Consider the following 14,468-nt stretch of genomic DNA (forward strand, 5'->3'; position numbering starts at 1 on the left):
AAAGAAAGAAAAAGAAAAGAAAACTACACATATTAACTGATCAGTTATTTTTCTAATTACTGTCTTCTACCTTACAGGAAATGATCAATCTGTTCTTTGTTCTGTTTCTGCTTTCTTCAGCCTTTCTCAGTCTATAAAATAAACCTCCTCTGCCCATCAGAACACTTTCTTGTGCCCAACTGCAGAATTACAAATAAAGCCAACCAAGATTTTGACACTGAATGCCTTTCAGTTTTTGTCTTGACAACACTTCTTCAAGTGGGGTCTTCAGATCTGCCTGTGATCCATCCAGGGGCTGGAGAGATAGCAAAGTGCTTGCAGTACAAGTGTGATGATGGGAGTTCTGAGCCTCAGCACCCACATAAAGATGGGAATGATAATGATAATGTGCATCTATAATCCTAATTCTGTGGAGGCAGAAATAGAAGGATCCTAGAACTTGCTGGCCAACCAGTCTAGCCAAACAGTGAGCTTATGGTTCAGTAAGAGCAGCCTCAAAAAAATTAGGTGGAGAAGAAACTGAAGAAGACACCAGACATCAACCTATAGGCTCTTATACCCGCACATAAAACCCTAAAAGAAACAAAGGCCCATGATACCAGGTTTTCTTCTTTTTCCTCCTTTCCTCCTTCCTTTTGGTTTTCTGTGGCAGGGTCTCACTATATAATCCTGGCTGGCCTGGAATTCGCAATATAAACCAGGTGGGCTGAACTAACAGAGTTTGAGCTGCCTCTACCTCCAGAGTGCTGAGATTAAAGTTGTGTGCCACTATGCCAGGCCAGGTTATTTTCTTTTCTCCTGGTGTGCCTAACTTGTCTTCCTTTGTTTTCTTTCTGTCTCTGTCCACTTTTCATTTCCTTCTTCCTGGCAGCTGACAAGATAGAGCTCCAGCTTGCCTGACCCATTGGTGTTTATCACTCCAATAAATTGCCCCTGTGTTCCCTTCTGAATGTTTTCTTTTTAAAAAATTTATTTGTATTATTATATTACATTCTTATTTTTAATTGTGTGTGAGGAGGGTATGTGTGAGTACAGGTGCCTGAGGTCAGGAGTTAGGGTCCTATAGGCAGTTGTCGTTTGCCTGGGATAGGTGCTGGGAACAGAACTTGGGTCCTTTGAAAGAGCAGTACATGCTCTTAATCCTGAACCATCTCTTAGTCCCATGCTTTTTGTATTCTTTTGTTGAAAACAAGAACACTGTGCTCCAGAGTGGCAAAAGGAAGTATTAGAATACTGTCTCATCAAATAGAAAATATCAATAGTGATAGGGGCTGGCAGACACAGCTCAATAGCAGGTTTGAGGCCCTAGACTCTACCTCTAACACAAGAGGGTGGGCTGGGGATTAGAAAACTATTCATTAAAAGGCATTCCCCCAGGACCAGGAACACAAAAGGCCACAAATGGCCAAAAAGCAGAGAATAAGAGTTGGTAGAGTGTGGGCCCTTGGATAGAACTCTTATATTGAGGTCCACCCACCCAGGGCTCAGGGACCATTGCAGAAGAGGGGGCGGAAAGCCAGGGAGGAGCATGATGATATGGAAATAGTCCTACAGATACTTGGGACCCTTCTTATACAAACCTATAGCAATGGTGTCAGCATGCACAAGACCCATGCAAACTTAGGCATACAAAAACCCAGCACAGAACTGTGGAAATGAACAGTAGGCCTCAATCTTAGTAGGAGAATTATTGGCAGCTGATTACTGCTGGGTGAGGAAGAGCTGATCTTCTTGAAGGGAGAAACTCTAGATAGACTAAATCCCGGTGGATGAACTTGCACTGAGGGACATCTTGGGATACAAACTTTACGCAATAAGCCTTAATATAAATGACAGAATGTATGAACTCTGGGGGGGGGGGGTGCTATGGGAGGGAATCGAAGGGGAAGGGAGTATAAAGATAATTTTATGTATGAAATACACAAAAATTCAATAAAAAATTTTTAAAAAGAGGCATTCCCTAGTAGATTAAAATAGGCAGAAGAAATATCAACAATCTTGAAAATAGACCTATTGAAATTAGTCTGAAGACAGAAAAATTAAAAATAAGACAAAGCTGCAGAGATCTGTAGGACAAATTACCATTACATATGAAAATTTATATTAAAGGAGCCCCAGAAAAAATGATAAATGAAGCAGGAAGAATACCTGGGAGGAACAATAACTGAAACATCCAAAGATCGATGAAAACCAATAATCTAGACATCTAAACACCTGAGTAAATTCCAAATAGAAAATTAAAAAATATCTATATAGAGACGAATCTGAAGGTCAAACATGAGAGCATCTTGAAAGAAACAAGAGAATCAATTCAGCACACAAGCAAGCCTCAGAGATGAACACTTTTTTCTTTTGTTTCTTTTTCCAAAGCGCTAGGGAATTAAACCCAGGGTTTTATACATGTTAATAAAGTGTTTTGCCACTGAGCTATACTATAGTCTTGGATTTTTGTTTTGTTTTTCTTGATTGAGATTGGATTTTATTATGTAGCCTGAGCTAGTTGAATCATGATACTTCTACCTAGCAAGCAACAGACAATTTTTCATGAGAAGTTGAAAAGGCCAAAAGGCTGACATATTCCCAACTATGAAGCCAAAGACTGTCAATCAGAATCGATTTTCAAAGGCAGGAGAGATGGCTCACTGGTTAAGAGCATTCATTGACTGCTCTTGGAGAGAATCTGGGTTCAGTTCCTAGTATCCACATGGCAGCTAATAGTTCCTTAACTCCAGTTCCAGGGGATCCTATGCCCTCTTCTGGCCTCTATGAGCACTGTACAACACAGATATACTTACATACATACAGGCAAAGCACTCACATACATAAACTTTTTTTTAAAAAAAGAGGCCGGGCGTGGTGGCACAAGCCTTTAATCCCAGCACTTGGGAGGCACAGGCAGGCAGATCTCTGTGAGTTCAAGGCCAGCCTGGTCTACACAGTGAGTTCCAGGACTGCTGGAGCTACAGGGAGATCCTGTCTCAAAAAGACCAAAAAAAAAAAAAAAAAAGAAAAGAAAAGAAAAGTCTTTACCAAGGACTGGTAAGATGGCTAAGCTTGTAAAGGTGCCTGCCAAGCCTAACAACCTGAATTTGATCTCTAGACACGACACAGTGGAATGAGACAACTGACTCCTGGCAAGCTGTCCCCTGACCTACATACATACACATACACATGCATACAAATAAATACAAGGAAAAAATATGGAAAAGGGGAAAGAATCCTGTATTCAAGCACTTCCATAGCTTGCTCACTGGTGTCATGCAGCAAAATCATCTTAGGAGAGTTCTTACGATCAATCCATTTACCTGGGGAGAAAAGACCCTAAATTTTCTTATCTTCAAACTCCAAAGGCCTGCTCCATGTGCTAAGCAGTGACCACCCCCAAAATGAGTGTGAACCCAGGAAACTTGGTATAACTTGGGCTCAGATTCACAGACACAAGTCTACATAAACGCTGTGTCGCCAGGCGTGGTGGCGCACACCTTTAATCCCAGCACTTGGGAGGCAGAGGCAGGCGGATCTCTGTGAATTCAAGGCCAGCCTGGTCTACACAATGAGTTCTAGGACAGCTGGGGCTACAGGGAGACCCTGTCTCAAAAAGACCCCCCAAAAAAAGCTGTGTCAAGCCAGGCATAGTAGCACACACCTTTAATCCCAGCACTTGGGAGACAAAAGGCAGGTGGATCTCTGTGAGGTGAAGGCCAGCCTGGGTCTACATAGTGAGTTCCAAACCAAAAAAGAAAAAAAGCAGTGCCAGAGCAAAGCTCAGGAAAAGCATATAAGGGGTATGCAGCCCAAATGCTGATAAGAGAGTTAGCTGTACACTGGACAGAGACAAGATCCCTCAAGTGTGCTAGCCAGGCATCCTAGTCTACTATCTCACTTCCAGGCCAGTGAGGCACTGCTCAAAAAGGGTAGATGGCACCACAGTACATCTTAGGTTGTCCTCTGCTATTTACATGCATATAGGTACACACACATGCACAAACACAAAAAAGAAGTTCTAACCACAAACCCACCCATATAGAGGAACTCTGGTGTACATAGGCGTAAAGAATGTCCTCAGGCTAGAAGCAATTTGAGGTTCTTGCCTTCCTCCCAGCATAACCAAGCCTATATGCAGAAACAGGATTTTAACTCAACAGGCAACGTGGGATGGAGAGCAGCCTGAGAACAGTCCTTCTTTGATTTGTTTGGACTTCACCTACCCGACCCCAACTCACAACCCCAGAGTGAGCTACAAAAACAGACCTGGAGAAAAAGATCTATTCTTTTTTCCTTAGCAAGGAATATTGACTGAGGGTATTTTGCTCCCTCCTTCCCTTTCTCTTTGACTGTATTGTCTTTCTACTTGTGTGTTCCCTCATAATCATTTCTCTTTTTCTTTTAGTTGAGACAGGGTCTCATATGGCTCAAACTGACTTTAAGCTTGTCATGTAGATGAGGCTGGCCTTGAATTTGTGATCATCCTGCCTCTACCTTCTAAATGCTAGGATTATATGCATGTACCACCACAATCAGACATTACTCTTTTTTTTATTTTATTTTTTTTTGTCTTTTTGAGACAGGGTCTCCCTGTAGCCTCAGCTGGCCTAGAACTTGCTATGTAGACCAGACTGGCCTCGAACTCTCAGAGATCTGCCTGCCTGTGCCTCCCAAGTGCTGGGATTAAAGGCGTGCACCATCACGCCCGGCAGATATTACTATTTTTTACATCTTCATCTACTTTTCCTCTTTTTCACAACTTGCTATCTTTTCCTTCCTCCATAATTAAATGTAGTTAAGGGCCAGTGAGATAACATAAGGCTAATGTTCCAACTTCAATCCCTGGATGCCATTTGGTGGAAGAAGAGAACTGACTCTCTTAAATTGTTCTACTTCTACATGAGCACCATAGCACATATGCACCCACACATATCACAATCACACAAAATAAATAAATGCAATAAATCAGAGGCTGGAGAAGCTGGCTCAGTGGTTAAGAGCACATATCACTTGCATAGGATTCAAGTTTGATTCCCAGACTCAGGGGATCTGATGCCCTCTTCTGGCCTCCACAGGCACTTGAACTCATGTGCATATACCCACACACAGACACAAGCACACAATTAAAAATAACCGAAGCAGCCAGGCGTGGTAGTGCACGCCTGTAGTCCCAGCACTTGGGAGGCAGAGGCAGGTGGATCTCTGTGAGTTCAAGGCCAGCCTGGTCTACACAGTGAGTTCCAGGACAGCTCAGGCTACAGGGAGACCCTGTCTCAAAAAAGACTGAAAAAAACAAAAACAAAAACAAAACAAAACCCAGAAACAAATTTTAAAAAGGAATACACAAAAAGATAGAACTGCTCTTTTTAACTGCTGTTGCCTGCTTTCCCTCTGAGTATAGGTGGGTATCATAACCCCAAGAGAAATTTCTCCACTAACAGGACCCCCATAAAATTTAAAAATCCATTTAAATAAACTGAAAGAGATACTCATCCCATCCAATATGCATATCACAATGTGGATATACAAAAAACCTAAAAAAGCAAGGAAACATAACTCCTGAAAAAGCTCAGAGTAATGGGGCTAGAGAAATGGCTCAGCAATTAAAAACACTGGCAGAGGACCTGGGTTCAATTCCCAGCACCTACATGGTGGCGAACAACCATCTTTAACTCCAGTTCCAGGGGATCTGACATCCTCTTCTGGCCTCCACGGACACTGTACACACATGGTCCTACATACACCTCATACGCATTTTTAAAAATGCTTAAGGGGCTGGAGAGATGGCTCAGTGGTTAAGAGCACCAGTTGTTCTTGCAACTGCAAAAGACCTGGGTTTAAATCCCTGCACCTACATGGTAGCTAAAAAAACGTCTGTAACTCCAGTTCCAGGGAATCTGACGCCCTCTTCTGTTATAGTGGGCATTGCACAACACAGGTGCACTTACATACATGCAGGCAATACACATAAAATATTTTTTAAAATGCTTAGAACTACTGGGTGTGGTAGTGCCCATGTGTAATCCCAGCACTTGGGAGGCAGAGGCAGAGACAGCTGGATCTCTGTAGTTCAAGGACAGCCTGACATGGCGTCCCACGCCTTTGATCCCAGCACTTGCCTTTGATCCCAGCACTTGCCTTTGATCCCAGTGGGAGGCAAAGGCAGGCGGATCTCTGTGAGTTCAAGGCCAACCTGGTCTACATAGTGAGTTCCAGAACAGCTGGGGCTATAGGGAGACCCTGTCTCAAAAAGACCAAAAAGGAAAAAAAAAAAAAAGCTTAGAACTTAATTATGGAATTCAAAGATACTACAAAATCTAGTTTTAAAACCATCAGTGACCTCAAGAAGATTAAAACAGCTAAGAAGTCAATTTAGGGGCTGGAGAGATGGCTCAGCAGTTAAGAGCACTGACTGCTCTTGCAGAGGACCTGGGTTCCATTCCCAGCACCCACATGGAGGCTACGAGCAGTCCTTAACTCCAGTTCCAGGGGAATCTGAAGCCCTCTTCTGACCTCTGTGGCACTGCACGACACCAGTACACTCACATACATGCAATACAATCATACATGTCTGTACCTCCAGTTCCAGGGGATCCAGTGGCCTCCTCTGTCCTTCAAGGGCATTGCATGACACAGATGCACTTACACACATGCAGGCAAAACATGCATACACATAAAATTAAAATTAAAAAATTCTGCTGGTTCTCTGCATCTGTTTTGATACTTTTTTAAAAAAATTTTATGTGTATGGTGTATTCCCTGCACGTGTGTAAGTGCACTCATGTTGTGCAGTAACCACAGGTCAGAAGAAGGCGTCTATCCCTTGGACCTGGAGTTACAGATGATTGTTAGCACCATGTGGATGCTGGGAATCAAACCCAAGTCCTCTACAGAGTAGCTAGTGCTTTTAACCACTGATCCAGCTCTCCAGGTGTTGTCATCTTGCCCCCCCCCCCCGTTTAATTCCCCAACTCCTACCTATAATTCTTTTTATGGCTGAAAAATGTTTCCATTTTATAATGTGTATATGTATATGTATCTGTGCTCCCCTCTACATGTGTATGAAGGTCAGAGGTTAATCTTGGATATCATTCCTCAGAAGCCATTGATCTTTCTTTTTTGAGAGTCTCACTGGGTCCTAGTGGGTCACTGATTAGCCTAGGTTGACTGGTCAGTGAGCTCATTGTCTCTGTTCTCCCCAGCACTGGGATTAAAAGTGTACATCACCATATCTAGTGGGAATTATACTCAAGTCCTCATGTTTCTACATGGAGCACTTTACCAACTGAACTCTCTCCCCTGTCCCTATTTTGTTTTATGTTTATTTATTTTAGACAGTATTTCCCTCTGTATTCCAGGCTGGCCTTGAACTTGAGATCTTCCTGCCCAAGCCTCCCAAGCACCAGGATTACAAGTGTGTGTGCGCCACCTCATCTGGCCTCCGGTGTATTAATTTGGGTCTTCTCCCTCTCTCTTGGTTAGTTTTGCTAAGAGTTTCTTACGCTTGCTTTTTTTATTTTTTGCAAAGCATATTTATATAATAGTTATTAATGAGAGGTATTTGCTAATTCCTCTAATTTCATTCTCTTTCACACAAAACTACACGCATGCATGCACACATACACACACATAAATTGGAGTACTGTTTTTCCTTCCTTATTCTTTTTTTGGGGGCAGGGGCTCTTTTTGACTGGAGACCCCAGCTGGCCTAGAACTCACTTTGTAGACCAAGCTGGCCTCTGTCTTAGAGAGATCCTCTTGCCTGTGCCTCCTGAGTGCTGGGATTAAAAGCATGCACCACTATGCCTGGTTTCTTTGTTATTATTCTTGCTAGTTTGAGTTGAAAATGTTTGATTATTTTTAATTCTATTTGTTCATTTGTTTGTAAAATATATTCTCTTGTGCCTTTTATGTTGTGATTTTCTTCCTTATCTATGTATAGGTTTTCTCCAAGTATCTTCTGCAGTGTTGGCTTAGTGTCATAAGTTGTTTTAGTTTCTTACCTTGGGAGATCTGAACTTCCCCATTATTATTATTTTTTTTTTAAACCAACTTTGTACTCATGGGGCATGGTGGCACATGCCTTTAATCCCAGCACTTGGGAGGCAGAGGCAGGCAGAGCTCTGTGAGTTTGAGGCCAGCCTCATGTACACAGTGAGTTCCAGCTGGGATACAGGGAGACCCTGTCTCAAAAAGACCAAAAAAAAAAAACAAAAAAACTTTTGTTCTGGGCAGGTGGAGGTGGATCTCTGTGACATTCAGACCAACTTGGTCTACATAGTGAATTCCAGGACAGCTGGGATTACAGGAAAACCCTGCCTCAAATTAATTATTAAATAAATAAATAAATAAATAATAGATAAATAGCAAAATAAACACTGTTCACTATAGTAATGTTGATTGGCAGCTATTTGCTCATAGGACTTATAGTATATTCTTCCAGACTTTCCTGGCTTTAGAATTTTCTGAGAGATCTGATACAGTTCTCATGACTTAGATGATTTTTCTCTTGTCGCTTTTGATATTCTTTGTTCTGTGATTTTAGCATTTAACTATAATGAGATGTGGAAAGACAGGGTCTTTCTGGCCATGTCTGTCTGAGATTCTAAATAACCTGTACTTGGATGTCCATATTTTTCCTGAGATTTGGGGAATTTTCTGCCATAATTTCATTGAATAGATTTTTAAATTTATTTTTTATTTTATTTGATGTGTATAAGTGTATTGCTTGCATGCACTTAAGTGCACCCATGTTGTTCAGTGCCCATGGAGGTCAGAAGAGGGCATCCAGTCCCCTATAACTGGAGTTATAGATAGTTGTTAGCTGCCATGTGGGTGCTAGGATCCGAACCATGGAAGTTATTAGCTTCCATGTAGGTTCTGGGATTCAAACCCAGGTCTTCTGCAAGAACAGCTGGTGTTCTTAACCACTGAGCCATCTTTTCAGCCTGACCAAACAGTATTTTAAAACAAGATTGTGGGGCTAGAAATTGTAGCTCAGTGGTAAGGTGCTTGCTGAGCATGTGCAGGTAGGCTCTTGGTTTAATGCCCAGCATTAAAAACAACAAAAACGAAACATCAACAACAACAACAAAAAAAAACAGGAGTTGCTGAGATAGCGCAGTAGTTAAGAGTTATGTAGTAGGGGCTGAAGAGATGGCTCAGTGGTTAAGAGCACTGACTGTTCTTCCAAAAGACCTGGGTTCAAAGGTTCCCAGCATCCACATGGCAGCTAACCACTTTAGGAAACTCCAGTTCCAAAAGATCTGACGTCCTTTCCTGGCCTGAGCAGGCACTGCACAACACAGGTGCACACATATACGTACATGAAGGCAAAACATTTATATACATAAATAAAAATATATTTTTTAACTGTTTGTTTTGAGACAGGGTCTCCCTGTAGCCCCAGCTGGCCTGGAACTCACTATGTAGACCAGGCTGGCCTTGAACTCACAGAGATCCACCTGCTTCTGCCTCCCAAGTGCTGGGATTAAAGGCGTGTGCCACCATGCCCAACCTATAAAAATAATTTTAAAATTAAAAAAGTGTACACTCCATACTCAGGTACTAAGGATCCGAGTGTAACCGACTGTAACTAGTAATAATCAGATACATGGAAATTAAAGACAAATGTAAACATCTAAGTGTTAGTAGCATTAAAAATGTAGGAAACAGCATATTTTGAAATGGAGATCCTCTTTTAAGGGTAAAAACTCATTCAATTTTATGTCTTACAGAGTTTATACTGAGTTCAATATTGTATAATTGTATTAATTCAACTGTGAACCTAACTATTTACAGCCACTTTTGAAAGCGATGTATCCTTGCTCTGGAATGTGTTACTATGTTAAAGCTGTAATGAAATACTTCTTCTAATGATGTGGTTATTAAATTTAAATTTTTTTTTTTTAAAAAAGTGTATACTGCTCTTGCAGAGGACCCAAGTTCAGTTCTCAGCACCGAATAACTGGCTGTAACCCCAGTTCCAAGGGATCTGATGCCACCTTCTAGACTCTATGGGCACCTGCACATATCTACACACAGAGACACACATACATATACATAATTAAAAAATAATAAAAATAGAGGCTGGAGAGATGGCTCAGCAACTAGGAGCACTGCCTGATCTTCCAGAAGACCTGGGTTTGATTCCCAGCACACACATGGGAGGCTAACAAGGACTGTTAAGGACTAACTCCAGTTCCAGGAGATCCAATGCCCTCTTTTGGCCTCCGTAGCAATTGCACACAGTGGCATTCTTACTTTCATGGAGGGAAAACACTTATACACATAAAATAAAAATAAAATTTTTTAATAAAAATAAATCTTAATAAAAAAGGCCATGTGTGCTGGTGCACGCCTTTAATCCTTGCACTTAATCCCAGCAGAGGCAAGTGGATCTCTGTGAGTTCAAGGCCAGCCTGGCCTACATAGCAAGTTCCAATCCAGCAAGGGCTACAGTGAGACCCTGTCTCAAAAAGACCAAAAATAAAAAGAAAAAAAAATTTTAAACAAAATCACAAACCTATACCCTAACTGGAAGACACGAGAGAAAGAGCAAAGTAAAACTAAATCTAAAGATGGCAGGAAGAAAATAATAAAGTACAATAGATATTTAGTAAACAGAAAAGAAAGGAAAACAACAATACAATAAAACCAAAGGTTAGATCTCTGAAAAGATCAATAACACTGGCAAACTTCAGCTACACTAACCAAGGAAAAAAAAGTAAATTGTGTGAAATTTAAAGTAAAATCAATAATAAATGCTAGAACCACTACAACCTTATAGAAATAAACAAGGACCCAACAGAAAATATGTTAATCAATAAGATAGCCTACACAAAGCAGAAAAATTCCTAGAAAGACTTAACCACCAAAACTAGCTCAAAAAGAAATGAGTTGAGAGTGGTGGTACCTATACACCTTTAGTTCCAGGACTCAGGAGGCAGAGGCAGGTGGATTGCTGCCAAGATGAAGGCAGCCTGGTCTACATAGCAAGTTCCAGGCCAGGTGAGGTTACAGGGAAACCTGTCTCAAAAAGAGCCCCCACACACACACAAAAAAAGACCCTGTCTCAAACAGATAGAAGTCTGAGGGTATAACTCAATGGTAAAGCATTTGCCTGTCATATGTGAGGTCTTTGCCTAGCACCATCAAAGAAAATCTGAACAGAACTACAAGATTAAATTAATAATTAAGTAACTTCAAATAGAGAAAAGGCTAAGCTCAAAAGGTTCCAAACAGCTCAGTAGTAAAGTAGCTACAGTATGGGTGGAGGAAGCAAATTCCAACATGTGGGCAGGTACACACGATTTTGCAAAGAGCCTAAAATGCACGCATCATGACATTTCCACTCTTGTGACAGGCCCTATCCCAAATCCTCAAAATACTTTGTTTAGCTGAAATGTCTTTTATGCTGAATCACTCTAAAACAGACAACAGGAGCTGGAGGTGTACCTCAGTGGTAGATTGGCAAGGGAGTACCTGGGTTTAATCGGCAGCAGCAAAAGAAAATTTCACTAGGTGAATTAAATCAAGCACTTAAAAAATTAGTATCGGTCTTTCACAACCTATTCTACCACATGGAACACTTTCTAACTCATTCCATGAGGCCAGGATTACCCTAATACTAACACTAACAAGGATATCACAAAGAGAAAAAAAGATAGACCGTATCTCTCATAAATATAGATACAAAAATTCTGAAAAAATACTACCAAACCAAATTCTACAACACCTAAAAATCATTATCAGCTATGACTATGTGGGATTACCTAATGAATGCAAAGTTGGTGTAACATAAAAAAATAACTAATAATACCTTACTAGTAAAATAAAAGACAAAAATCATACAATCATCTCACTACAAGCAGAAAAAGATTTGGCAAAAATCCAACAACCATTTCTGATACAAATCCTCAGAAAGGCAGAACGGAAGGAAACACCCTCAATTTGATGACCCCGCAGCTGACAGCTGAGAAAGATAGCCATGCACAAAGACAAACAGTCTACATATGCTCAGTGTCCAAGGACTGGCAGCTGGGAGAACTAGGAGTTCTGTCAACATTTAGGGGTTTCTTTTTGGAGTGACAAAAACATTTTAGGGACTGTTGGGATGGCTCAATGGGTAAAGGCACTTGCTACTAAGCCTGACAATGTCTTCTGACTTACACGTGCATATGATGACTCACACCTCCAATACACACACAATTAAATGTAATTTTTTTAAATTCTAAAATCAGATAGTTGTAATGACTGCACAACTCCTGAATTATACAAATAGTTTAAAAGGTTGACTTTTATAATATATAAATTATCTCTATAAAAGACTATTACAAAAATTCATGCTGGGTGTGGTGGCACATGCCTTTAATCCTAGCACTTGGGAGGCAGAGGCAGGCAGATCTCTGTGAGTTTGAGGCTAGCCTGGTCTACACAGTAAGTTCAGGTCAGCTGGGACTACAGGGAGACCCTGTCTCAAATAAAAAACCAAAAAAATCATTCAGAATTTAAAACTTTTTTGCTACAAATAGCCAAAGAGACATATTTACTCCAAAAGTTTTACAGATAGACAGTTCTAGCATAAACAGCAATCTTAATCTTATACACTCTACCACCCAGGTTCATTCCCACCATAGATCGATGTGTATATAATACACACGTAACTAAGTAACAAAAATCTCCAATGCTTTTCCCCTTTTTCCTTTAGAGAAATCAAACAGAACAACCAGAAGGCTGGATGTCTACATCTTTGACACAAAGGGCATAGCACAACCTGTGTACAACCCTGGTTCAGAGAAAGGGGTTGGTTGGCTTTATGGCAGCTGAAGCTCCCAGTAGAGCAACATCACCACACTCACCTCTAGTTCTTCACTGTCTTTGGGTTTCTCCTCAGAGGTCTGTTTAACAAAGTCAGGGATGAGAATTTCCAGTGTGGCCCGGGCTACGAAAAGAAAAAGCCTGAGATGAGGGCTTGCGCCCAAGGGGAAACCATGCATGCTGCCTAGCTTGCAGAGTGAGCTGCATGCTGGCTCTCACATGCTTGGCACAGAAGGGTGAGCAAGGGCCCAGGAGTAGCAATAGCATTTTAAAAGGTAGAACCAGGAGGGGATGAAAGAAAAAGCACACCCTGAAGGGCAACAGTGAGATAGGGTAGAAGAAGCTCCACAAGCCATGCTGGGGGTGTACATTGTTACCCTGAAATCCTGGTAGCAGAGGAGAAAGGAACTTACACCTGTGTTTTTAGAGGAATAACTTTAGCAGTGTGTGAAAAAATAGCTTGGCAAAACTTAGGCCCCACAAGGAGGCCTGACAGCACGCTGCTGCAGACATCCAGAACACACATGGACAGCAGATGCCATGAGCAGGGAGAGATGGCCAGATGCAAGGAACACTGGAGGAAGCAGATATAAGACAAAGCATGGGTGTGGTACCCACATGACAGGCTGATACCTACCACCATGGGCAAAGAGCACACACAATAGCCCATATGCTAATAATGGCTTTAGTCTGGTGCAGCAGAGCTTTGTCAGCAAGACATCCCAGAAAAATAAGTATGTAAAAAAGACCAGCCAGTGCAGATGTCTACAGAGTAGCTGGAATATGGGTGGAGAAAGCAAATTCCAGTACATGGGTAGGTGCAGGTGACCTTGTAAAAACAACCCAGGTATTTCCACTCCCCTGGCCAGGCCCTATATCAAAGGTTATCTGCTCAAAGCCTCATAACACCCAATTTGTGGAGGTGAAAGTCTTTTAGGCTGAATCTAAGTGAACAGCAAGGGCTAGAGGTCTAGCTCAGTAGTAAAGCACTTGCCTAATGTGTGAGGACCTCGGTTCGATCCCTACCTCCATGTCATTAATAGACTATAGGCCTTCCTGGAGACTGAGGCAGAGTATGCAAGCTTAGGACAGCCACATAGAGGGAAGGGCAGGTAGTAACATGATGCAGAAAGGTTTCTCATTGTCTTTAACATTTGACACTAAAATAAGCATCACAGAGGGACTCCCAATTTTTTTTTTAATGTTTTATTTATTATTTTTATTTTATGTGTATGTATGTATTGCCTGCACCCATGTCATGCAATGCCCAAGGAAGACAGAAGAGGCTGTCAGATTCCCTGGAACTGGAGTTATGGACAGTTGTTAGCTGCCATGTGGGTGCTGGGATTCGAACCCTGGTCTTCTGCAAGAACGACCAATGTTCTTAACCGCTGAGCCATCTCTCTAGCCCCTTTTGGTCTTTTTGAGACAGGGTCTCCCTATAGCCTTAGCTGACCTGGAACTCTCTGTGTAGACCAGGCTGACCTTGAACTCAGAGATCCGCCTGCCTGTGCCTCCCAAGTACTGGGATTAAAGGTGTATGCCACCATGCCCAGTGGGACTCTTAAGAGCAGAATATTCTCTCCCCATTCCCAAGACCCAGTGAGACTGAGAAAACTGGCATGCCTCCTATTCTGTACACAGTAGACCAGTTCTAGAAGACA

The 14,468-nt window shown here is 41.7% G+C and overlaps 1 protein-coding gene across 4 annotated transcripts in view; it reads right to left on the reverse strand.

The window, feature by feature from the left end:
- Positions 1–14,468, reverse strand: part of Dgcr8 (DGCR8 microprocessor complex subunit) — a 47,408-nt gene that overhangs the window by 15,222 nt on the left and 17,718 nt on the right. For all 4 annotated transcript variants that reach the window (XM_008843015.3, XM_029568276.1, XM_029568277.1 and 1 more), the window contains one exon: positions 12,846–12,928. In XM_008843015.3, the coding sequence (XP_008841237.1) occupies positions 12,846–12,928 (83 nt within the window). The remainder of the gene's footprint in view (positions 1–12,845; positions 12,929–14,468) is intronic.

This window comes from Nannospalax galili, unplaced genomic scaffold (genome assembly GCF_000622305.1).
Source record: "Nannospalax galili isolate Female #2095 unplaced genomic scaffold, S.galili_v1.0 scaffold820, whole genome shotgun sequence".
NCBI lineage: Eukaryota > Metazoa > Chordata > Mammalia > Rodentia > Spalacidae > Nannospalax > Nannospalax galili.